Below are 27,079 nucleotides of genomic sequence, written 5' to 3'. Positions count from 1 at the left end.
ATGAACCAGAGTCTCACTCTGCCTAAGGGGGAAAGCTTCCAACAACACTTCCCCATCCCTTTCTCACTAGCACTAATCATGTTTTACAGCTGGAGCATACTCTTCTGTGACCAAATGCCAAGAGGAAGGGCAGAGACAACTGAGCCTCCCAACTTTCTGCCAGGACATTTGCAGGGGATGGCTCCCAGTCAACTGAGAGTCACCACAATTGGAAAAGACAGCAAGGAAGTTCAAGCTGAAAAGCTGGGTTAAATTTGCTTGGTTGGGCCAGCAAAAACAGCCATCTAGCCAAGACACTTACCATTGATTTTCAAATCCTGTTAGATACTACCGTTCAACGTGCATCATTCCTTGTCTATTACATTGAGTGCACGACCCACACCCCTCTGAAGAGTGAGCACTTTACTTTTTGCTTGTTATTTGCTTCGTTACAGCAAGTGTTATTTTTAACCTCCTCCCCTCTTTCCGCAGCCTCTGCTGCAGTTGAATTAGGCTGCTAATATCAGCCTTCAAAGCTTTACAATCAATTCCCCATGCTGTACTTGTGTCCCCCAGGTCCACAGGCTGGAATGCAAGGGAACAGATACAAGAGAACAACCATCAGCCTCTCTTCTGATATTTTTCCTAGACAGGTGCTTGACTGTACAGATCATTATCATAAAAAAAGCTGAGGCAAGAGGACATTCACTTTACACAGGCAAAGAACACGTGTAAGGACTAGTAAGTTGGATATATTGCATCAGTTTGTTGTGAAACTCAGTGGTGTTTTTTTGTTGTTGTTTGGTTTTTTTTTTTTTTTTTTTGGCTCACGTTATGTTCTCTGATCCCCTGGTACTATTTCAGCATCACTAAGCAATTGCATGCCTTGGTGTCTGCAGTCATCACTTCTTACGTGTTGTGGTAAAAGGAATATGTACTTCCTCAAGAAAAGGAAGTGGTCTCACCTTCCACATTTTTGCTGTAACTCTTCAGCTAGTGGGAGAAAAAGGGAATCAGACTACTGTAAAGAGTCTAAAATCAGCTGTGAAACAGAAAGAAAATTCACTTTAGTAACACCCTTTTCTGAAACTCACACGAGGGACAGAAATAACTGCATTTCTTGAAGTGCAGAAGTTTCATTTCTCTACACAGCACATTGTGCATATTCCTGCAAGATTTTCAAAACATACAGCATTAGAAATTGAGCAAAGAAGTAAAAGCTAGATTTTCTTGTTCAGTTTTATTAGCATATGAAGCTTTCTTATTTATTGAAAAAACACACCGCAGGCTTACGACACCAGTACAATGAATAATTTCTTTGAAAAATATGAAATAAAAATGACTTTTTCTCAGGTGAAAGAGATAATGATTACTTGGACAAATCCAAAGATTCCTCTTAGAAACTGTCACTTAAGCCTTCTCCATATTTTTTATTATTATACATGTAGCCTTTTTTTCCCCACAAAACAAAAGAAACTATCCACAAAACCCAGCTGCCTCAGCAACAAAATAGAAATTGAGCATAAGCACTGTTCAGTCTGTACTTGTTATTGTACTAAGCAAAATATTTGTCCATATGTATCAATGACAGTAAACTCTGCTGGCAGAGGCTGAAACAAACCTTGCTAGTTTTATGTAGAAAATACGTATGTCCATACAGGTAAAAGGTTTTCATCTCTTATGAATCAGGTTTTATAATTTCACATGAACTCAGTAAGAAAGTGATAAAAAACCCCTCAGCTATGTTATCAAAATGTCCTGCTTCTACCTTCATCTTGATGGGGGCATTCAAAGTTGTAGTGAAAATATTAAACATTTGCCTTTTAATCAGATTAAAAACAATACATAAACTTTGAAGTTTATGATATTATGTAACAAGTGTCATCTATTAAAAATAGGATGGATTTTAAAAACATGACTTGCTTATTGCTCCTGGTACTATTTTCATTGAGTAAGATGAGCGACATGAGGAATATGAAGACACTCATCTTCATTCAGTTTTTACTGTTATGTTCAATTCTCACATGTAATGTGGCGGTGCTCAGCTTGAAAGCAACAATTTCTGTGATTTCATTGTTTTGACTGGAAAAGGGAAAACTAACAGAAACATGTTTCTAAACAGTATAAAAATCTTGGAAAAATAAGCTTATAATAAATTTGACCTAAGGAGCTGCCAACTAGCCTTTCAGTAAGATCAGTCATAATTAAACTTGTTTTGAAACCCAAAATAGACTATGGGTCAGCTCCAATGGAGAGGGTATGTTTGTGATATTACCCATTTCTAAAAGGTCACGGTGAGAAAGAAGCATGTGTAACAGGAAAGCATACATTAGCTTTATGTTCCTCTGAGCTCTCCTGGGTATCCGCTCAAACAGCAACACTGTTGGGAATGCGGTCTGGGGAAAGGTAGTAGTAAGGGAGCTTTTTGCTCTTGTTGCGCTCGGTGATGGTGCTGACGATCTCATCCAGATTCTTGCGGAATTTTGCCATAGCCTCTTTCACTGGCTTCTCCACGAAGTGTTCATCCGGGTACATGCCCAGAAACAGCTAATCGAAAAATACCAAGAAATCATGCTCTGAGATTTAAAAAACAAACAAAACAAACAAGCAAAATACTGTTCTGTCTTAATGTTCACTCACCCAGTAGAACAAACACCCTGAGCTTCAGGAACGTTACTGTTACATACAACCAATATTAAGGTAGCCTACCGTAGTACTGACAGTGAAAGATGCTGTCGTGTATTCCCTCCCACCCTAGTTGCTGCTTCTCATCCCTGCATGTGCCTTTCTGCAGTACTGGTACAAGTACCTATTTGGAACCACCTCCACCTGCAAAAAGATGATCCACTAAAAAATTAGCACTTTTTTCAGGCTAGTGGTCAGCCAGACCAGTTTCCCAAGCCTGATCTCTGCAGAGCCACTCAAACATTTGTGCTGCTAAAGGAAGGAGCAGCATGGGAGGGGAATGAACAGCCAGGGATGAGAAAGGATGACTGCTTCTTCCAGCGACAGTGGAAGTTTCTTCTGACTGTCCTTTGAAGTTCAAACTTACAGCTGCTTTTGTTAACTTGGATTTTAAAGGTGCACTGAACACCACGTTGCCAATGTACTTGTTGGCATATTACCTGCTCAAGGTAACTATTTCCCATAAGACTACCCATACTACTAGCTTCTCAGCTGAGATCTGCCTCGCCCTTAGAGAGAAACTTCATTTGAAGTACCCTCTTGCCTGCATCTTCCACTTAAGGACTTCAAAACATGATCTCCAGGTACAGCCTTTGGGTGAGACAACCTACAATCCCATTTTACATGAGGGAAATGTCTGTAGACCATGCCTACGAAGCTTCCTATAGGCTTTTTTTTTTTTTTGCAGTCCACCCAGCCAGGCACAAGCCACAGCTCTATTGCACATGGCACTGGGGCAGATTTTCCAAATGGACAGGACATGAAGGGACAAAGAGTGCCCCAGCTTCTTTACCAGCTCTACTGGGGCAAGGACTGGAGAAAACTCTTGTGCCCCAGCAACTCTTTTCCTCCCACACCAGCATCGTTACTCAGTAACCCCATGCCCAAGTTCAGAAACTTTCATCTTGGCTGAAACGCAGCTACAGAATAAAAATGACTTATTGCTCAGAGCTGGCTTGTATCTCGCTGAACAAGGGCAAACCCACACATCTCCACATGTTCAATTCAATCACAGAGCCAGGAGCAGCATTACAATCTCATGCAGACACGGGGTCTTGCCATGGCCCCTGTGGTCTCACCTACATCCCCCTACGTCCACCAGGAGAAGGGAGGTCGACTTACTTCATTGTCCTGGAATTGGCTCAAGGCCCAGACAGCTCCAAGATGCCAACAAGAACGTCCCCTGTCTGGCAGACTCTCCACAATCTGCTCAATAGTGACTGTTCCCTTTTGTGTCGGAGGAGGGCAGCGCATTGTTGGTGGGGCGTTTGGAATCCAGGAACACCAGTCATACTGCACAAGGCGAGAGAGCACATTGAAAAGCTACAGTGGCTGGTAGCCATTTAGGAACACTGCAAAGAAAATGACAAGTCTTTGCCCTGGGGATTTTGTTTCTGTAATATGAGCCCTTCAAAAAAGAGAAGACACTTAGTACTGTGGTAAAACAAGCCTGCAGTTTTTATTGTGTTTTGAGGAGATTTTTTTTCCTCCAGTCATAATGCATCATTCTTAGATCCCCAGATTTGCTAACAATCCTTGTTATTGGGGTTGTGATTCCAGTGCCACATCTCTGAGCTTACATGTGCACTTGGTGCTGGGGCACTGTCAAAGTCCCCCAGGGCTCTGGTTCCCCGACAGGCACCCACTCAGAGTGAGCCATGGCCACAAACCAGCATTTCCTTGCCAGGCTACTGGGGGAAGAGGGTCGGAGAGGCAGCTGATGGTGAATATCACAGAATCACACAATTGTAGGGGTTGGAAGGGACCTCAAGAGATCATTGGGTCCAACCCCCCAAAATACGGCATGTGGATGTGGACACACTGAGCATCAGACTAGGAACACAGAATCACTCCTGGGCTGCTTCAATGTTGTGGAATGGTGGTGCCTCATTTTATTTTGCCTGAGATATGACCCTGAGTTTTGCCGCCATCTGAAATGCAGCAGTTACCATTACCCTTTCTTTTCCAAGTAGTTTTTCATTACTTTCATACATATTCCCTGCCATGCCTGATGCTAAGTCCCATTTCAGCTGTGGGCCACACTTACACTGTTCTCAGTCTGTTCTCCACACTGCACAACCTCTCTCCCTGCCATATGTTCCTATGGCTGAAGACCCTTTTGCTGACAAGCTGAATAACCTCTGCATGCCGAACTCCCCCTCTCATTCTCTGGAAAGAGAATCTCATGTAACGATGGATTAGAAGCAAACAGTTGCAGAGATCCCCAGTCACTGTTGGAACAGCATGGGTTCGTTCAACACCTGCCTCTAGACCTGCTCCGGGGGCTTCTGAGCTGTAGGGGAGGACAGGAGGGTCAGCATTGGAGAGTGATGTAGGATATGTTTGGGAAAAAGGGTCTCCCTGCTTATCTGTGAGATCATCTGTGCCTGAAGCCAGAACATGTACCAAAGAAAGCTCTGTGCAAAAGAGATTGACAAAGAAATTTGCTTCTGGCTGTGAAGTCTGTTTCCCAAAACGCTTTGATGCTGGGAGAAACAGCATTTGAAAAGCAGACTGCCACTATAATTTCAGGGTGGATGTGTGTCAGTGAAGGGATAACACAGAGTATCAATATATGACACATTAAACATCACAGAGAAATTGCCAGTTGGATCACAAACATGAGAAATGAACAGCAATGCCCTATCCATGCATTGGGAATATTAAGCATGTAGCTGCTTTTAAAAACCTGACCACAAACGATCAAAAAAAGCCAAGATCCTCAGGGATATAGGGATATACTGCTTACAAGAACTACTCATGGTAGTCACCTATACATGCCCTCACAGAAAATGCAAAGCAAAGCCACTTAGTGTTACTCTTTGCATTTTGTTGCAGCATGACCCACAGACTACCAGCACACATCCAGGCAGTTCAGGAGATGTCTGGAAGGTATGGGGCTGTGATAGCAAGATTGTGCACCTGAACCCTTCTGCATTTCTGAAACGGGTCTTAGCAACCTGTTTAAATGCTTTAAAAACAAGAACAACAAACCTGTTCCCCATAATAAAATATAAATATAAAATAATATAGAAATATAAATAAAATATAGAAATTATAACCCCCAAACTTGAGCTTTGGTACCTACTTAGGACTCAAAATGTCTTTCTCAAAATAATTTCAAAAGCCTCCAAAACAATTGTTTCCACAACCTTCACAGGGATGTGCAGATGGCCCTGCAGTTATTTTGGCCAGAAAGAACAATGTAAATCTGTTCGTCTACTAAAAAGCACTTCTCAGACCTTGCCCCAGTCGATGCATCTCCCAGACCAGAAAGAAGAACAGTCTTCCCAGAAATTCCTACCTGACCAAAATTCACAGCTGCATGCTGGGCTGATGTGGTGAATATTATCACTGTGAGATACTCTGCTAGCTTCTCTCGTGTCTTGATCATCTTAGGAAAGCCTGAATGAGAGAGAAGAAAAGCTGAAGTAACCCAGCCATGAAATAATCCAGTTTCCCAGTAGCAATCAGTGAGTCAAAGACGTGAGTTAGAGGACCACACAACAGTCACTGAAAAGCAGGGCATTCTCTCTCTGACTCTGTTATGGTTCTGCCACGTGTTCTAACAGGAGTTAATTCAACATCTCTGTGTCCTGGCTGCGCAGCCATAAAAACCAGAGTGATCCTGCCTTACCCCATTCAGGTTTGTGAGGCATCACTACTGCTTGCAAAGCATGGGGCATTCCTTAAGGGAAAGGCAAAGCACAATTATACCTTTAGAACATATGGTATCCCCTGTCCTCTCACCCTACCTACCCTGCAGCAAGGAACCCAGAGAGTCTACAGGGCAGGGGCCTCAGGTCCCTTTTTCTTCCCAAGCTCACTTTTTCTTCCATCTGCAATGCAAGCAGGGAAAGTTCATGCCAAGGAGCAACTCTGTGTATGCTTGTGTTTGTAAAGGTCCAAGGCTCAGTGACCAAGCGTACTGAGAACGAGCACAGGGAGAGCTTATTTGCTGGAAAGGGAAGTGAGGAAATGAGAACTTCTGAAACAGAAACAGCAGAATGAGGAACAGAAATAATTGCATCAAGGTGTCTTTGAGAGATGAATAATCAAACGTAGCTATACAAAAAGGAAGAAAGGAATAGGCAGGGACAAGGGAAATATTTTGTTATCAAAGCACAACCAAGCCTGCGTCTCTCCTGTCCTCATTACACCATGGTCCTGTGTTCCTCTCCCTGTCCCAGCCCAGCATGACCACAGGCCATGGGATACCTAGAGAGCTGACAGCATCCTGGGGTGAGCTGCCTCTGCCCAGGCTGCCTGTGCCAGCTGCTGCCACATCTCCATCATGAACCAGATGCAGATGTGAACTTAACCTGCCAGGGGCAAGAAGACATGATAACTCTGGCCAGCCACCAAACCCAAAGAGGAGAGGATGTACCATTGCTTCTTGCACCCTCCTATCCTCAGCACATTGTGCTCATCTTCCAAAGGGGCTCAGCATGATCCCAGTCAGAGCAGTGCTCCCTGGGCACGAGTGGAGACTGGAGAGGGAGCCTAGGGTGCAACAGCACCCCCCATTTATGACTGTCCTGGTTTTTACAAACCCAGACAGGTTACCCTGCTCTCTCTCACCCAACCCTTCAGGTGGCAGCTGTGCAGACAGGTGATGGTGCAGGTCTGGAAATTTTCCTACTACCTATAGTGGCAGTCCTGCCACCAGTGGTGCTTGTATGGTCCCACTCCAGCTGTAGCCCTGGACAGGCTTGCTACTTGTCCCCTGTCAAGATGCTAACGTCAAGCATAAAGTTCCTACAAGCAGGCTATTTTTAAGCCCTAAGAGACAGCTAGAGAAATTAAAATGATAATAACTAGGTATCTTTCAATCCTTTGCTTGTCCAGGCACGTAGGCTCCAGGAGGTTGTTAAAATGAGTGGGAACATCACAGTTTTGCTTGGAGTTCTCACTCTCACTAATGCCAAAGCAATCTGACACAGATCACCAGCCAAAAGGTGCTTCCAGATTTAAATCAGTCAGGACAGTAAGAAAAATCCCCACCCACATGTATTAGCTCCTGAAGACCCTCTTGGAAAAAATATGTGAGTGGAAGAAAATAACATGTTTAGGAAAAGGCTGGAGAGCATTAACTTATGTGGAAGAACAGGACCATATTAGAGGTGAGAGCTCCTACAGTCAAGTAATGGTTTGCAAGAAATGAGAGGCAGCAAGAGGAGACAGAGCAAAGGAAAACACTTCTAATGAATTATGAGTACCTTCTCTTGAAGGGAGCAGAACAGCTTGACCATGACTAGTATGCTAAATAAATGCGAAGTGCAGCTTGGCAGTTCTGGGGAGGTTCTTACTTGTCATTTGATGCAAGCTTTGGAGGGCAGGATTCAAGGGGGTGTCACTGCTCCCCGGGATTTCTGTCACTATCTGTCTGGTGGTGCCAACAACACAAAGACAGCCTCTCCCCTGACAAGCTTACAGCCTCAACAGAGAAGATCAAAGGTCCAATCCCCCATGTAAAGAGAGATTTTATGAGTTGCCCAAACATATGATGAGAATCTGCGGAAGAGGAAGGAGTAGTCTCCCACGGGAGGGAAGGAGGGCATGACCCAGGGTCTCACCCATAAAACTGCGAGTCTTTGGGCCAAGGGAGAGGCCCTCCAACAGTTCAAGACGTGCTGTGCACACTGCCTCGCTGTCACTAGGGACCTGACAAGCTGCAGACCTGGCCAGGTACTTTACCTGCGGCCTTCACGCCCCTCATCCCGTACATGTAAATGTCCTTGACGAAGGCCTGGAGTTCCACATCCTCACACACCACCTCGTCGGTCTCGTAGTAGATGTGAATCACATCCTCTGCAAAACTGCGGACAGAGGAACAAATGAACAAGACGAAACGAAAAGCGGAAAGAAAGCCTGCCACTCCCAAAGGCCTTCTGCTGAGCTTGCAGAGAGGACGGACACCGCATGAGGAAGAAGGGAGGGAAGAGCAGGGCTCAACATGCTCCCAAAAGCAGTGGGAGTGCAATCATTCTAATTACAGCATCACTCCTGCTCCACCAAAAAGACTCTAGACCACACTCCATCCCCTGACCAGACCCAGTGCTTCCCTGTGCTCCTTACTCTCTTACTTGAGCTTTGCTCCTGCCCAAACCTCTTCCTCACATCCATATCCTTCCCTTAGCACAGACTCCATCTGTGCATCGTACACGTGGCTCTTGCACTGAGAGCAGGGGTTCCCAGACTGTGACAGGGGCACTGTCCCTTCTATGTGGGACATGCCAAAGCTGCTCCTGAATACTGTTCAGACAGCTCATCTCCTCCTACCACACGTACTTCTCACAAAAGCCAGGTGGCACACTCTGAAGTGAGGGCAGCCCAGGATACTACTGCTGGGGACAAAACAGGGGCTAGAGCTTCTTCCCATGCCCACAGCACACATCAGACATCTCCTCGCTGTTCAGTTCCTCTTCTCACAATCCCTCCTTCTATACAGCCTGCCCAGGCTAACTCATCTCAGGGAGAAAAGCTCTGAAAACACTAAGATAACAGAAACGGTTCTGGAAGCAGTGAAAATAGAAAAGCCCAGTTTCCTGCAGATGTGCGTCTCATGATTAACTGAGCTGTGCTGAGAAATTCTGTTAGCTCTGCAGGTACCTATAATCTCTTTCTAAATATTTTGACAACAACCCATAGGGTGAAACATTTGACTGCAGAAGCTTACTGACGGGATTAAGAATTGTTACCTAATCCAGACTTCTCCTCTAATAAGCCATCACTTTATAGCAATTTGGAGACCTTCACGAATCTGTATGTGGTTTCTGTTAGCCAACCAAATCAAAAATTGTTATGGAGGCAGACAGACAAATAACTGCACAAACAGCAAGGATTTTAGTAATTTTTGCTTCCATTGGAAACCAAATAAAAAGAAAAATCCTGCAACATGCAGAGATAAAGCTGCCCTGCCTGACCTCTACCTCCGTCACCTAGCACCTGTGCCAAATGATTACAGAAGGTAATCCTTCTCTTACACAGCAGCAACATTTTAGCCCTCTTTCCATGCAAACACAAATTAGGATATGAAGTGTAGATAAGGTCTTTGGGATGGAATATTTTTGCCAAGATCTGCAGTTAGATCAGAAAAAAAAAAGCTGACTATCAGAGATTTAAAAATTTGCCGCCTGACCTTCAGTTTTTCTAGAGGAACACACTTATCAGTTTTCTTAAGCCTAAGCCACCTACCTCCTATGAAACAATGGTGGAGACAGAAGTTATTTAATCAAAAGAGTGGAGACTGACACCCCTTCAGAGTGTCTTCAAGGGCATCACACACTCTAAAGGGCACTGCTCAGGCAGATTTGTGGTGACTAGATGCATGACTGTGGATTCAGGGGTCCGGACATCATGCACTCTAAAGGGCACTACTCACACCATTTATAAACCAAATACTTATGAAGAATCTCTCAATCATGTCTGAGGCAGAGTAATACCTTCCTCCAGCTAAATTAAATCATACAAACAATCAAACTAAATTGAGCTAAGCACTATCTGGTATTTGAAAAGGCATCATATCTCAGTTAGCACAAGAAAACACAGGAAAGAGAAGAGGGGCAGGAACAAACACACACAGGCAGGGAAACTACATCAAGAAAACAACCACAGAAAAGTTATAATTTCCTTTTCTCTCAAATGGGCACTTAACAATTGCAGGAAATATCACAAGATAACACCTTGCCAAGACACAGAAAAAGCATATGAGGCAAAGATATAACCAACACTCTACTTCGTGTGCACAAATGATCTGGTTTTTACTGAACATGCTTTTCAAAGGCCACAGGATCAGAAACAGCTGCATAGTTAGCAAGCAACATATATGGTGCAAAAATACATTGTTTGTTAAATGAAATGCCATTGAAGAATAACTTTAAAAAAAAAAAAAGGAGCAGTCCATTCTGATTCAGGATTTCAGTTCCAAAAAGGAGCTATGTTTGTATGGCAGCCTTGCAGGACCTCTCCAGATTCAGAATTGCTGCCCTTCCTGGCAAAACCTGGGTCTTGCAATTTTAAGGCATTTTAAGAAAGTTGTTCAAATTGGTTAATGGATAGTCTACTGGGTTTCAAAACACAACTCTCTCATGCAAGCCACACTTACATTTCCGCTTCCACAAGAACCCTGATGAGCTCATGTGGTTAGCTCAGACAGACCACTGGGTTTTCTCCTGGCTTGTGCACAGCTAAAAAAAATACTAGTTAAATTCCCTTTGCAAGGCAAAACTCCAACTCACTAAACCCTGTTAAATCCCATAGAATTCCTATTTCAGGGCTTCTGAAATACAGAATACAAGAAAACAGGGCTGAAAAGAGCAGGAATAAAAAGTCTTTCAGGAGTGTGTGCTTCATTATATATTTTTTCTTCAGATGAGAGGTAAGCTACAGGTATGGCTGTCAGACTCCATCACAGTCCAAGCTCAAAATTAGGCAGAAGGCAGACTGTACTTTGCAGGTAAGAGACTGTTAGTCAGTTGCTCAGCTGTGCCTCACAAAAGTAAATCTGAGAGAAGCAGCAAACACTGAATAGGAAACCCAGCAGGAGCTGTGAACTAATAAGTGTTTTTCGAGATGGGTTCACAACACCCCAAGCGATGTCATTTATTCCGTGCCCTGGTGCAGGATCATCTTTACCTACACCACTCCTCCAAATTATTTATTTAAAATGGTATTGGAAGCCCCCACATTTGAGGACTTCACAGGCTCTCCAGATGAGCTCTTCCAGTGCTCCTCTCAATCAAACTGTGATTTGTCCAAAGTCTAGCCAACATCATCTTTGTTGTAATTTTAGCCTTTAATTTCTTTTCCACTACAGACACAGGCAAAAATTCTTTCTAGAAACATTTAACCCTTCTGAATAGTCCTCCCTCAATCTTCTCTCCTCTAGACTTAAACAATGCTAACTCTTTGAATTTCTCATTTTTCCCCTCCGGACTCTGTACCATCAGCCCCAAACTTTCCAAAACCACACTGCTCACTTTGTGGTTTGGTCTTGTTGCTGCCACGCCACTGCTACTGTTTGACATACTGCTGGTTTTGCCTCTCCACTTCCTCAGGGGACAGACGTCTGTCTGTGAGGGAAGGCACACTGTGTTTGCAGGTCCTCCCAGCTCTGCTATGGCAGGATTGAGTCAACACTCTTCCAACCATGCACAGTTCCTGATGACCAAATTCAGTGCGGAGTGGTGGTACCAGCATGTCACTCAAGAACAGAAAAGGGAGGGATAGTGACAGCCTTTGGCCTGTGAGGTTGTATGTGAGCAGTGGCGATGTGGGCACTGATGTGTTAACGACTCTGTGGGTCACGTGAAAGGACAAACTGGTGTTTCCTAGCAAAGGTCTATACCTGAGGAAACAAAATCTGAAGGGAAGAACCACCACAGACAAGTTACAATCCACATGTACAGCAGACACATAAGATGTGCATTACACAAGATAGCATTACACATCTATTCCAAAGAAAACGTTCAAATCAAATGCACCAGAGAGGAGTGCAAGGCAGCAGCTAGTATGACCTACTGATCTCCTGTTGCACCTTTACTGCCCAGTGCAGGCATTACCAAGACATGCTGGTGCCATGTTCACAAGGCTGTGATGAAGAGCAAAGCGTGCAGTGAGAAAACAGAGTTGTCCCTGTGGGACAGTGACTTTATTGGCTCTTTTCAGAACTACAATCTCTTACCTCTTTATAGCCTCCCAGACTTTAATGCCATCATCCCGGTAATAGTAGTAGGGGATATCCTCTTTGCCGTCCATCCCTTTAGCTTTGATCTCATCAGGGAAGCAGAGTGAGCTGTAAGTCAGATCCTTCATTGCTTTCTGAACCATTTGTACATGTCCTCCTCCACCTGTAGCATTTGCCTGCAGGAAGAATGGCAAGACATGAACATAGATAATGTTTTCTTCATGTTGAGATTGGCTTTCCAAATGCCCAGGAGATGGCAGTCAACATGTTGGTGAGTCTGTTTTTACCAGCAGAAAAGCACATCTCCACACACAAAAAGCACCAAACTGCAGAGTTCCAGGTTTGGACATGGAGATTTCACACAGTTCTGAACTGGTGACTCTGAGGTGAAAGATACCATCTTCAGCACAACAGGAAATGAATTCACTATCTCTGTGTCTCAGATGATGCTGGTTATGTTTCCCTTTTAGTAGAAAGGTCAAGAAACAACGTGGTATGTGATGGTTAGAGAGTTGAAACACATAGGGTACTATGAAGAATAATGAAAATATGCAAAGGGGATTACTTACCTTGTCAAAAAGGCCACATTCACAAATAAGCTGTTCTCGGGCTTTGGTATTGATGGCTATTGTGAACCGCATGTGTGGCACCAAGAGCTGTAAAATGGGATGAACAATGAAAGAAAGCAAATTCTCTGACCGAATTTAACAGCAACCATGTATAGAGTTTGATGTCCTGGATGACAGCAGCTAGCTGTATGCTGCCTTGCAAGGCAGCTAGTTGAATCATCTCAACCGAGCAATTACCAGGACTTAACTTTTGGTTTGTTAAAGGTAATGTGAAAACCTCCCTGACCTCCACATATCCCTCATGCAAGAACCAACCTTGAAGAGGGGATGCACAGCAGGCAGCTGCCGGAACATAGCTATGCTGAACACCTCTGAGACTAAATGTGTCCGTAACAGATGGGTCACTGTCTGGTGGATGTGGAAATCAGATGAGCGAACCCAAATTTTGGCCAGCAGCCAGTCATACGTGGCATCTGAAGGAAGGAATATTGGATTTTCTGGCCCAGGCTTTTGACCAAGCTGAAAGACATGAAAAGAATACAAAACCGAAGTCATCCACATTTAAGATGAGACAATAAGAAATGTGCTCCTTTAAAGACCCTGACAGCAAGCCCACCTGGATTGCAATGGGTACAATTTTATTCTCCAGATTCTTGTACAGCAAACAGATGGGTGCAGCCAAGTACTGTACTGTGCATGGGTCTGTTTTATTGGCGTCCACACCATCCAGCAGTTCATAGTCCACAATGAAAATGTTTCCTTGCTGGAAAAAAAAATAATAAAGAAAGCCTGATGTGTTTTAACAGATACGGGCAAGAGGAAAGAACACAGCAAAGTGTTCCTGGTGGGAAGGACAGAAATAGGGCAGGGCAGCAGCTGGAAGGCAGATGAGAAAGGAAAAAGAAAGCACACGGGGAGGATAAGAAAGAAAAGCAGAAAGGCAGAAGCCGCAAGGCTCAGAACAAAAGTTGGGAAGTCTTGGCCAGAGGCTGGCTAGTGCCCTGCAGTTACGAGTGGCTGCAGGCCCACCCTTGCTCATGGTGACCCAGGGGTGATGTTTGCCACTGGCACAGCAAGCACCTTTACACAGACTACCTGACTTGTGTCTACTAAGCCTGACGGCAAACCTTTCAGCAAAGAGTGGATATATATTTGGTATTCATGCAGTGACACTAAGGCGCAAACAAATTTTGTGCTGTTTCATCCCCCATGCTGATTGTACAGACAAAAGGAAGACACCATCCCTGCCAACCCTTCTTCAGAAGGTTAGTTCAGCTCTGCAGGTGACAGAGGTTAAGATGATTCTAGGTAGGACATTTTGTCCCTCTGAAGCTCCCTAACCTTTTAGACAAAGCCACTGAAAAGGACCCTTCACCTCCTGGTGACACCTCTGCAACCTGGCCTGCAGCCGAAGAGAGGAGATGTAGCTGAAAGCAGCTAGAACAGGGTTGGAATGTTAGAGAACATGAGAAGGAGCAGATGGAGTCCAACCTCACTTGGAGCCTCACCTTTACTTCCTCCTCCAGGGTCAGGTTCCTCTCCAGACTGCATTCTACCATATCCATAGTCACTGGCAACTTCTTGGGTATCTCTGTGCATCTCCGGATCAGCACGGGATTGCACCCATTCAGGAACTGGTATCCAAACATAAAATCTTCCTTCCAGTGCTGCATCACATATTCTAAAGGAAAATGAGTCTGCAGCATCAATATCAGCGCATTTTGGATTTCTCCCTTCCTCCCCACCTTTTGTTATACTCCACTGCAACTTTGACTAAAGAAAGTTGCAAGAAAGGAATTCCAACAGTGGATTTTTTTTTTTTTAAATCACTTAGACAATGCAATCTTTGCTTTTCTCTTTGACTAGAATGGAATTGATAATAATTTGTTTCTTCATATACAGCAGCTATGAAGAGTAAAATATTCCATTCCAAGGAAAAATACTCTCTCCATCTGCAGACCACCTTCTCAGGTCTTCCACAGCATTTTTAAATCTCACTCTTCAAATTCTCAGGGTGTGCTGTACAGACTGATGACACTGGCAGGGGAAGGGAAATATTCAACATGGGAAGGGAAAGAACAGCAGCGGATGGAGCAGTTCACTTGGCTGGAGCTGGGTGAGGGCTTCCTGGGGAAGGGTTTTGGCTGTGGGCTTCTCACTAAGGCTCCTCATTGGCTGTTTTAATGTTTGTTTTTTTTTTTTTCCTGTTTATTTTTCAATTGTTAATATAAACCTAAATTAACAACTCTTCTGAATAAAATGGTAGTTTTAGGTACTCCATCTTCTTACTATTACATGTGTAGTAATACTGCATGTTTCCAAACTTGCAGTTCTCAGTTTCCTAATATATTGCCACTTCAGCCTACAACTTCAAAGTCAGAAAAAACATGATTAATATTAAAAATTCCATCGGTATCTTCAAGGGAAAAACAAACGACTTAACCAAGTAACATTTCCCACTATGGCCTGTTTTCAGAAAAAAAAATTCATTTTTCATTCAAAAAAATTTTCAGAAAAAAAAAAATCAGAAAAACTTTTCCTGAACTCAATTTGTTTTTCCAGGAAAGGTGAAAGGATGAAAAAGAGAGACCTGGAGGAATGCAGTGATAATTAAAAAAAAAAAAATCTCACATTTTTTTCTAACAGAGGAGGAAAAGTTGAGTTTACTTAAAGTTTATATTTACATCATCTCTGTCAACTGCACAGTGAGTTTGGAGCTGTATCTGAAGTCTATAGGGAGTAAAAAATGACTCATCTCCTTGGACAGAAACTGCATGACTGAAAAATGTCTTGAACCTGTTTCTGCCGGGGTAGGGCTTGCAAATAATCATATTTGGTTACGTTAATATAATTGAGACTGATTCTTAAAAATTTAAAACTTGCAAAATTGGAGTATTCCTCATGGACATGGAAATATTATCAATTAAATTAAATGTAAATTATATCTAAGCCTTGTGTTAAAAGTACTTTGGGAAGCAATCTTATTAAATGTAACAAATTGCTGTAATTAGCTTTTAATAGCTCTGGACTCCTTGTGTGGTTTATTTTATACCTGAGACCGTAGAAATTCCTCCTATTTTTGTTAACTGGTCTTTAGCCAGCCTGAAGAGAGGAAATACTTCAGGGCAGGAGGGAAAAGTATATTCTTTTGCAGAGTCAGAACAGGCCATTTACACGCACTTGAGGAGCCACACAGTAACTACTGAATAGTATCTGTGTATCTATTATATCCAGTAACACAGTAAAATTAAACCAAGTAATATAACCGCCAGTCATAGTATCAGGTTGGGTTTGGCTCACAAATCAAAGGCTTTCCAGCCCTGCTGTACAGAAGTGACACCACCAGCTCATTGTGTCTGCAATACCTTTACTCAGCTTTCAAATGACTGCTAAGATTTCATACTGAGAAAGATTAAAGAAGAATTTTCTCTTTGTATCTGAATACTGCATCAGTGGAAGTTTTAGCAGTACCAAAGATACTCCAGAAACCAAATAAGCATGAATACAAAAGTGAAACTCAGGCTCTTACAGTGTTATTTTTTTTTCTAGTAAGAAGATGCGAGCATGAAACGGTAAATGCAGCACCACATTTAATGCAGTATGCACCAGTAATTCTGACACATTTTTGAAGAGAGGTAACATTTTGGGTAGATGCCGCAAGCCTTTTTAAGCACTAACTTGCACTAATTTCCAGTAAGAATTATGGTTCCTCTGGTTGTGGTCTGATGGCCTATTTTGTCTGCAGCAGAACCAGGTAAAGAAGCTACAGCTCCCAGGTCATTCTCAGCTCTGTGCAACCTCTCCCCTGACCTGCTGGACTGATGGCATGCATTTTCATGCTTGAAACAAGTTCTGTCAAAATGACCCCTGTTAGGAACAACTTACCACCAAAAGCATTTGAGTTGCACCTCACAATTGGCACAGATGGCCCACAAGAACTGACAGAGGGGAGCTACAGCAGAATTGAGGCATGGTTACCTCCCCATGCCAGAACAGGAATGAGGAGCCGGGAGCTTTAGCAACGGTGTAACCAGGACCAGGCACATGGCTGGGATGTTAGGCAACAGACTTTAATTTGGACTATGCAAGAGGCCAGAGGGCTGATTCTAGCACTAACTTTTAGTGGAGAACATTTCCAAACAGAGCTCTTAGCAGATTGTTCATGTATTTTTATGACTGAAGCGGGAGATACGTGAGCAAACTTTCAAAAAAGGCCTTAACAGTTAATATGCTCTGAAAACCCCACTAAACTATCTTTAGGTTTAAATGCTAAACACATTTGAAAATTTGTTCAATGGGACTTGCACATATCTGAAAAATAGGTTTCTAAAAGCCAAAAGAGACTATGATGCCCAACTGACTTGATCTCCAGTATAACTCAGGACAGAGAACATCACTGAGCAATCCCCAGCAGTTTTAGCTTGTATGACGTTGTAAATTAGAGAAGTTGTGGATGCCCCATCCCTGGAAGTGTTCAAGGCCAGGTTGGATGGGGCTTTGGGCAACCTGATCTAGTGGGAGGTGTCTCTGCCCATGGCAGGGGGGGGTTGAAACTGGATGACCTTTAAGGTCCCTTCCAACCCAAACAGTTCCATGATTCTATGGTAACTTCATCTTTTGGTCTTGCAGGCTGTTACTATGATCAGCAGTCTAACATTAGACGCTGTTTACGATAAATAATGTGAGAGCAGAAGTGTAGATCAGCCACTTCCATCCTAATCAGATATATTCACAACAACAAATTAGTCATTTGACGACGCAAACACAAGCAAATGCTGATAAACCCACCAGAGATTGTGTTGCTGATTCTCACGAAGATCTTCTCAAAATCCGCGAAGTCACTCCAGGAGGACTGGAACATGTGCATAAACCGGTTGATATAAAGATTCTCCATTCTAAAAACAAAACAAAGTCCTGAACTGTTACATAAATGCTAAACTTGCTGTTATTAAATAGAAAGGACTTATTTTGATTAGATGACAGTGGATATAGAATAAGGTTGGCTTTCCACTAACACTTCAAATGTGCAAAGAAAAGCACATTCACTGTACAAAGATGGGTGGGGAAGATAACAGAGCAAAGGAAGACCACAGTGTCACAGGAAATCCTCCCAAACAGAATTTGAGGGACGAACAACTCCAGAAGTCTGGAGTTATAAACAGTAAACTAAGACTGAAGGACATTAAAACGAACTGCATTAGAAATGGCCGAAGAGGGCAAAAAGCCTGAGTGAGGGTTTCTGCTTGCTGATAGTGTAGGTCACATAAGCACCTTAAATCTTCAGGATTATCCCCACCTACACATGATTAATCCTGCATATCTAAGGAACTATACACTGCCAACAGCATCTTAAGATCCAGCCCTGCAACAGACAAAGGAATCTCCCAGCCATATCTTCTTTCTAAGTTCAGTTTTGCATGTCTCAAGAAACAGAACTTTCCTTCCTTTCTTCCACTATTCCCAAGTTCCATATAACTCTCACAACTCTCATATTTTTCCTTAAGTTTGTACCCTGTCCACTGTTACACTGTGCCTGCCTTTGGGTTTTCAAACACGCCTCAGGTGTCTTCCTTCCTATTGCATCCAACCTAAAGGAAGACCTCATGCCTTCACCTCAGTTGTGCAGATAGCTATCCCAAGATCCCAGAACACAACAGGGTAGCTAGATAGGAGCTATCAAACTAATTCCCCAGAGCTTTTCAGTCTAACCAGCCAAAAACGTAAGCGTAGATTTTCAACCCAACATGCCAGGCAAGTACGTTGCTGTTCCTTGGAAAAATGTCTTTTGTGTCACACCGGTTCTCCAGAACAGCTGGCTATCTGCAATAAAGCTTCAGTTTTCTATTTCACAGCGATGTGCCCTTACAGCCAAAGACAACAACAACAACAAAAGTCCCTGCACTCTGTTAAACATTCTGCAAGTTTTACTTGGCTGTGAGTCAGGATCTCTGACAATATATTGCAGACTGGTAGGAAAGGATGGCTAGATGGGCTGCTAAGCTCCCTACTTCTCTTATCGAACTACGCTTGATGACAAAACCCCCATCTGATCTCCTGGGAGGCACATCTTTCCAAAATATGGAGGGACCAGCATGTTATCAGAATCACAGATGTAGAAATAGTGGGTGATCTTAGAGCAGCCTGGTCTCATCTCAGACTATCTCACCATTTGATACAGCACGATGCAGCTTGGCCTTGTGAGACAGCTCTGAAGTGGACTCACAGGCCAGAGGGTTCCTATTTTCCTCATTAACCCTGTATTATTTCAAAGAACTCATCAGAATTTTTCAGGCTCACCCAACAGCTCGGACTCTGTTTTTTCAATGACATGAGAAGTGCAAGTGGGTGGGCAGTGACTTTATTGCCACAGGCAGAACACACTCCAATGCAGCTAACCACACCTACCATCACTTCAGTGAGGAGCTGCTGGGAACAGCTTTTCTTCAGCAGGGTGTCAAGGGCACCCTGACACCATCTTTTGCTATCTGACTGAAAGGCCTAATTTTCCCAAATAGCCAGAGGAGAGAGTATCTTCAGTGGGTGACACTGAGCACTAAGTCAGATGCCTAAGGTAGCACATGACAATAATTCTCCTTCCTGTGCCTTTCATCAGAGCCTCCTCTCTACAACCAAAACAGTCTAGCAAGGATGCAGAGGTGTAGCCAGTTCCAAGTGTGAAAAGCTTAAAATATGGATTTAAAACAAGACATTTTTTCCTTCGTTTTTTTCCTACTTTGTTTGACTGCAGGTCCAGCTGGGAGAAAAGAATCAAATGTTGAGATTCAATGAAACATAAAAGGTGAACACGTCCTTACCCTGCACTAAAAAAAAAAAAAAATAAATTTTTTTGCAAAATTCCACACTTACGCTTTAGAGTAGTTCAGGACGAAGTCAATTCCTTTCTCATTGTCAAACTGGATGTCACGGGGCAGTTCACTGTGAGAATGGGCATCAATGCTCAGTGGAAAGCCAGGATGCCACTCCTTCCAGCTGAGAAAACAGGAGAGATTGAATTAACTACTTAACGTTACCAGCACAAGAGCTGTATCATTCATTCACCTGCACTGCTTCTGTGACTCAGCTATAAAGAAAACTTGCTGCAGACTCATTTGGGACAAAAATAGTGACTTACACTACATTAATACCTACCAGTAACCTACAGAAACCTGAAGTACAATAGAAGCCATCTACTTGGCCACCTACCTTCACAAAACCTGAAGTATCTGTTATATATTTATATATGTTATGTGTATATATATGTTATATATTTCCAAACGCCTGTCACATTTGGCTGAAATTGGCAGTAGCTACAAATTTACTGGGAGCGGAGGCGGCAGAGAGAAAGATGGCTGCGTAATGCCCACGGTTTGATCACATTATCCTAATTCTTGGTGCTACAGTTTTGCAGAACTGAAATACAGGTGGAGCAGGGTGAAACAAATAACCTGAGATTTGGAGTAAGCAGTGACTCGATAATGTTTTGTTAATTGTATCTGCGTAGTGGAAAGACACAGAAAGACAGACACAGAAACACACAGGAGTTGTAACTAACTTGCACCACAAGTCTCTGGTGACCAAAGGCATGCTCAGACAGCTACCTCCATAAGACAAAAATAATGCTTTACCCAACTGGCATTGCAGAAGTCACTGAGCAGCAATATTATCTGCTCTAAATTTGCAAAAAATACTGTGAAATGACTAGCAGCTAAAAGTACTCAGACATGTATTTAGTTTCCTCCAAAAGGCAACTCTGCCAGAGACACACACAGTCTTGCCTCAACTCCTCAGAAGAGACTCACCTTCATAGCACTCATCTTCTGCAATGTAGGATCTTGCACTGTGCCCCATTTTTACTTCAAAAGAAAGCGGGCAATTTGTAAAGAAGGTTTCAATGGTATTTCCAAATTTCCTGCTGCACATAGACTGCATTGGGCACTGTCAGTTAATGCACATGAACTGCAAATTGCTATTTTCCTGGAACTAAAAGTGGTTTTGCCTTCCTTTTTGCATATATAAATAAATTTTTGTGCCACCCATTTTTTGATCTAGCTTTTCCTCTGCTCTGTTTCCCATCATTTGTATTCAAGATCTTTTCTTAGTCAAATGATATCAACAACACATATGCCAAACCTCAATCCAGCAGTTCTGAATGGACCCACTGTTATTCTTCTCTACTGATAAGGAGGGGCAAGTGAGAGAAACTTTTGTTCTTTTAACAGAGAGTATGTTTCTACAGAAAGGAAATGCATGTCTTCTGGAATTACCCACTGATAAAAGATAGCATTTTCCTGTTGTGACCTTCTCTTGATTAGGAACAAAGGTCCATGACAGTATAGAGGTGGGTCATACAACTGTGTTTTGATGGCCCATTCCAGACCACTCAAACAGGGCCAGATCTTCCACTGCACCTTGTGCAAGAAGCAATTAAAACTAACTTGCTAGAGCAGCCAAGGAAGTTCTGCTAAGAGATGACAAGCTTAGATGATGTTCCAAAACTGGAGTACTACTTGCAAAATTAAATCTGTCTTTGACCATTCTTGAAAGAACAACTGTGGGTCAGAGGCTGTACACATGCAGAGACTGTACCACTGAATTCCACCTTAAATCTTCCAGACAGGCTTATCTGGGATTCAAGTATCTCGTAATGCCACTTGCTGCAGCATGGCCATTATTTACATGAATTCCATCTAAAGTAAAAGAGCATAAATGGCCAACATGTGAACTTACTTTTTTTTTTTTTTTTTACCCAGCAATTCAGTATTTAGAGGAATATGATGATCTGAATATATTCTGCCAGCCCCTGACACCTGATGAGAACAGGGCCTGGACTTTCTGGGGAGCTATGAGAGACTCACCGATATGTTTTTTGACGGTTCTCGAGCTCTTTGCGTCTGTGCTGCTTGAGAATCTGGGTCTTGTCATCCCGGGGGAGCTTTGCTGTGAACCAGGGAAAAAAGACAGGGTTATGAGGTTTCTCTATCCCCACACAGGTCTTGAGGAGGACAGCAATGTTTCCAAACCTTCAAACTTCTGACCTATACCTTTACAAAGTTTCTGTGGGAAATGCTCACATGATCCAATTGAGTACCTCAAGTAGAAATGCAGGTCCCTAGAAAGTCTGTGGAAGGAGATAATCTCCTAACTTGGTGCCTCCCATAGGAAATTTGGATAAGCTAAGAACATCTGTCTTAACTCTATATAAAACCTGGATTCCTAACATAGACACTTGCTGCACTTATCTGGTGTTATATGGTCTGAATAGGATCATTGGAATTAATTTTATATTTCAGCATCTAAGGGTGTTTTCACTGATCAAAGAAATCACAACCACAATTATTCTAGCAAATCTTCTAAGTTAAAATATAACACTGGGAAACATGTCCTACCCTCTCTCCTTACACTGCACTCTCCTTGTGCAATGAGCACACTTTTGTATCATGAAAACAGAAAGAAAACCAGGGGGGCTTCATTCCCTGACAGCTTGCTCTTCTGGCTGCATATTCACTATACCACTAAATAACACAGAAACTTCCTTAGTGATCAGGAGAAAGGGCAAGGTATATGGCTTACTTTACATATGCAAATGGAAAGGCAGATAAAGCCCGTAGGAGTTCCATCGAAATACCTATTTGGGGTTGGACACTTCAAAGGTAATACAACTGTTAACATATATGGCTAACAATTTCCAGGTGGTTATGTTTAAGTTACCAACAGGGTTTCACTTGATTTTGTCCTCTACTTCACCGTACTCTGAATGCCATGAAAAGCTGTTTTTTTATGGAAAGGTTGCAGTTGTTACAAATCAAACTATTAAGTATGAAAAGTCCCCTCTGAAGACCAAAACTAAGGAAACTGACACATAGTTGTCATGACATGACAAAAGGCTTTAAACATACAGTTCTTCAGCATGCAGCATGTCTAACCAGGAAGCCAACAGATTAATGGGGAGACAAGCATTTATTTCTATCACTTCATATATTGTCATCTGTTTTCAGGCATTCATGCTGCAGACCTCTACAACTACCAATATTAGGAAAACACAGAGGGGAACAAGGAAACACTGGTGAAAAACACCTGCCCCAACCCTGATCACGGTAAGTGGGTAATTGAAGACTTAAAACACAAATTTCAGGACCAGTAGGCTACTTTGAACAGAGCACAGAAGTGCCGTAACACTTCTCTCAGTTGGTCTCCGCTACTCACAGCAGACATATCTATCTCACCCTGCTTTCTCCTGGACTTGATAACATGCAAAGAGAAGGGGCCAAAAGTGGAGCTGTTGTTTCATGTTGTTTCACCTGCTGAGCAACCTACTTTGAGATTTTATTTTACTCTCAAGAAAATGAGGCAATTTCCAATCAACTAATCATGGGCCATTTACGGGCTTAGCATGCAACAAAGATGGGACATTAATTATATTAGCTCAAGAGGGCTATGGAGATGTGGAACAGACAAAAATTTGGCATTAGGGTCAGCCTTCAATTTCAAGACCAGCATACTAAGCAAGGGAAAGAGCACTCCCTTGCATGTGTTTCCCAAAACATCCAACTCAACTGCCAGTGTCCAGCCTGACAAAGAAAGTGGTCCTAGTCAGCAGGGACAGCCCGTTCCCTTGGATGCAGAAGGGTTCTGGCACTGGTTCTCCACATGATAGAGAAGACTGGGATGTACATCAGGAAAAAGGAAGGAGAGGTGGGAGAATTCTGGGAACTCCACAGGAAATCTGGTTTCTTAAGGTGCTCACCTCTTCCATCTCGAAGGACAATCTCTTTTTCATCTGTAATCCAACGGTAACATGGAAATTCCAGATAATCACCCAGTGGTGTTTTTACAGTGACATACTTAAGGTACCAATCATCTTGGTACCAATATTTTCGTTTCTCAATTTTTATTAGTTGAATTTCTCCAAGGTCTTCTTCCACTGTCACATCATAGGAGTCAACCTACAGAGCAGAAATACAGTCAATGGTCCACTGCATACATAGGGAGCACAACCAGCACTACACCAGCATACCTGGCCTTCCCGGTGGCCCGGTATGGGATGGGTACAGCAAAACTTTCTCACTTCCACTGGTTGAGAAAAGGAAGGACCATTATGGGATTGCAATGCAACAGAAAGATGAATAAAAGAACAAACAAGAACATGTAGAGCACTTGAGAAATGAAGAAACATTTTGTATGCAAAGCAAAAATGGTATTACTCCTTGAAACATTTGCAAGTCTGAGAAAAATCTACAGACCATGAAAGCTTTTGCTACTGCCCTAGCAATAACCAAAAGAGAGATTGGTTGGGCAAGTCTATTCATGCAACTGGACTGGAAGGATGACCATGAGATCAACACACTAAATTAAGAATCAAAAGATCATTGTGTATTATTCAGACAGTCTTCAGACTCAGGACAGAATCCAGATCACCTGAATTCCCTTTGCCTCATGCTTGTGGCTGATCTGCTTCAGTTCTCCATTTTAAAAATGAGGACAATGATGCATTTTTTGTCTTTATCACTCAGATTCACAAAGGAATGTAAGCAGCTAACTGAAAGCAAGGTTCACAAGAACCCCATCTAGCTCTGTAGGTACTTCAGCATCTTCAGGCACTCAGTCTTTCACAGAAAACAAGTCAGCATGTGGAAACATGGCTTAGTTCCTTCCTTAGTTTAGAGTTAGCTCAAAGGCTCAACTCCCACAATGAGGAGAGACCTCAGAGTGGCACAGTAGCTAGTCTGGTTAGTCCTTTCCCATGCTAAGGGTCACAGGAGCTTTCCACCGAGTGGGTACTGATGGCTTGGGCCACACACACCTCCCCCTTCAGCTGTGTCCTCACCAGCCGCCTATGGGGACAGGCCCCAGAAACCTTGGGCCTGTCCCTGTAGACCTTGCCAGGAAAGGCAAGAAACCTTGCTCGGCCTTGCCAGGAAGTGTGTATTTCTGGCCATGTGCAATAGCAAACCTAAGTAGCCAAGTGCTCTAGCTACTGAGGTGTGATGAGTGGCTGAACTGAGGACCACGGAGAGGTAGTCACCCAGACAGAACAAGATACCTCTGGCCACCAAGGTCAGGCACCAGTTTACTGTGAAAATCCTCTTTCCCACAACGCTGCTTTCAGTGTTGCAGCATGGCCAGGCCTGGGAGAAAGCTGGCTGTGAACGTGCTGCTCCCCTCAGCACTTCTTGCCCGTGCTAAGCACCTCCAACCCAGAGCAATGGCTGTGATGAATGAGGATTAAGCACCTCACTAAATGGGCTAGTGTATTTAGGATGGTGGACTCTTACCCCAAAGACAGCTGCTTCAGTCCACTCATGAGATGCATGCAGTCTCTTACTGCATGCCGGGACAGCACCGAGCAAACTGTAGTTTTGGTGGCACTTGAACTACCAGAACAGAAAGAAATGAGTAATCGTTTCCAGTATGACCAGTAAGGAAAGGCATGGTGCTAGGCAGTTCTGGAGAATGAAAACTGACTCTCACTTTCCAACAGCATAAACAGTTCAGGGCAGATAGGAGCAGCCAAGTGCTCATTGTAGTTTGCATTGTAGTTTTGCTGAATTTGCTACAGCAGTCAGGAGAGCAGCAGCCAAACCCCGCTCTGCACAGATATCTGCTAAGCACAATGTGGTTACAAGTGGAGACTGCATTCTGTCGTGTTTCTTCTAAATGCGGACAATAATCTTAGAAACAAATCAGTTGCTGATATTGAAAGGGTGAAGCACTCTTCCTCTATAAGCTGCAGTCTTGTAGGCACTCACCTGCCTGCATGTGCTTTGTCATTTGGCTCCTTGCCTAGACACCATGCTCTGCTTGTTCCTTTCAGGAGGACTTTCTAAGCCCTCTCCCGGCAGGCATTTGATATATACCCACTATTACTGTCTTATTTGCTTAAAAAAAAAAAGCAGCTATTTCACATAAGGACCAAAACTGAAATGTGAAGCAAGTTTAAATTCCAGACAGGGAAAAAAAAAAAAAGTAATTTATAAATGTCTCCAGCACCTGTTATTTCAACTCTTACAAAAATAAGATTCATAGCACCCATACAGTTAGAAGAACACACATGCTAAGAAGGACCCCTCAGTATCCTTCTCTTTCTCATTTCAACCCAAGTTTCCCACATTACTGATGCCAAATACCCTTTTCTGTGAGCTGTGCATGAATTACTATCTGTGATAATCACTTCAGGATGAAGACATCTACCTGTCCACCAAAAATTTGGGATGACAGACTTTAGTTCTCTCACAACTTGCTACATGAAATTACCAGCTTTCATAAAGTTCATCGCATCTAATTGACTCACAAAAGTGAGAGAAAAATAAACAACCAAACCCTTTAGGCTTTGAAGTCCAAGCTGCAGACAGTGAAAGATTGCCTGTCTGTCTTCCCCAAAAGATGTTCTTCAATATGCTTCGAAACTGTTCAAGCCAGATTGCTACACTACAACTCTTATGAAGTTGTTTCACACCAACAAAGATATTGGAATTTCTTCTAACAAGCAGCCTAATTTCACTTTAAACTCCAATATTTAAAATCAGTATTGGCATCACGTATTTTGATATGCTGAGACTTAACAGACTAATATCAGTTTGAGCTATATTCCCCCTTTCCTACTAAAGCTAAAGACATTAAACAGTTTCTTTTAAAAGCAGGCTTATCATGTCTTAAATCAGAATTTGCAATGTTTTTGTTAACAGTGCACCCATACAAACAAGGTGATAGCAAATGGGGGAACTGTGCTTCACAAACAGCACGGCAGTCCTTGGCAAGCCTGGAATGACAGCATCTGCCTGCCAGGACTGGAGCTGAGAGATGAAAATCACAGAGCTAAGATTTCAGCCGGCATATTAAAATGATGCCTCTCTTTCTTCTTGCATATCCAAGCAGAACAGAAACAGCTCTTTTCGTAGAGCTAATAAATACACTAGTTGTAAACATTTTTGAAAGCTTATGTTGCCGGATCTTGAGCCCTTTCACCCCTCTCACACACACTGTCCCAGACCAGCTAGAAGCATAATGTGTACAGGTAAATCCATTCTCTTGATGATTCAAGATTTTGAACCAGATGTGGAGACTGAAAAAAGTTAAGCAGCTTTTCTCAGAAATCACCATAACAGTGACTTGAGCCACCACTATGGTGATCTGTGACTGCAGGACCTGTGCTCCTGGCTAA

At 42.9% G+C, this 27,079-nt stretch overlaps 1 protein-coding gene across 1 annotated transcript in view; it reads right to left on the bottom strand.

Moving 5' to 3' along the window:
- Positions 1–1,200: 1,200 nt before the first annotated feature.
- ALOX5 (arachidonate 5-lipoxygenase) overlaps positions 1,201–27,079 on the bottom strand; it is a 31,060-nt gene continuing 5,181 nt past the window's right edge. The window contains exons 2-14 of the mRNA XM_048069179.2: positions 23,666–23,864; positions 21,777–21,858; positions 19,789–19,911; positions 17,710–17,816; positions 14,430–14,602; positions 13,538–13,684; positions 13,237–13,440; positions 12,922–13,008; positions 12,350–12,528; positions 8,362–8,483; positions 5,969–6,069; positions 3,787–3,957; positions 1,201–2,526 (exon numbers count right to left, since the gene is read on the bottom strand). Coding sequence (XP_047925136.2) covers positions 2,347–2,526; positions 3,787–3,957; positions 5,969–6,069; positions 8,362–8,483; positions 12,350–12,528; positions 12,922–13,008; positions 13,237–13,440; positions 13,538–13,684; positions 14,430–14,602; positions 17,710–17,816; positions 19,789–19,911; positions 21,777–21,858; positions 23,666–23,864 — 1,875 coding nt within the window. The 3' untranslated portion in view covers positions 1,201–2,346. The remainder of the gene's footprint in view (positions 2,527–3,786; positions 3,958–5,968; positions 6,070–8,361; positions 8,484–12,349; positions 12,529–12,921; positions 13,009–13,236; positions 13,441–13,537; positions 13,685–14,429; positions 14,603–17,709; positions 17,817–19,788; positions 19,912–21,776; positions 21,859–23,665; positions 23,865–27,079) is intronic.

Source organism: Anser cygnoides, chromosome 7 (assembly GCF_040182565.1).
Source record: "Anser cygnoides isolate HZ-2024a breed goose chromosome 7, Taihu_goose_T2T_genome, whole genome shotgun sequence".
Lineage (NCBI taxonomy): Eukaryota > Metazoa > Chordata > Aves > Anseriformes > Anatidae > Anser > Anser cygnoides.
Note: the sequence above shows the minus strand (reverse complement) of the source record. Positions and strands in the feature narration are given on the sequence as shown.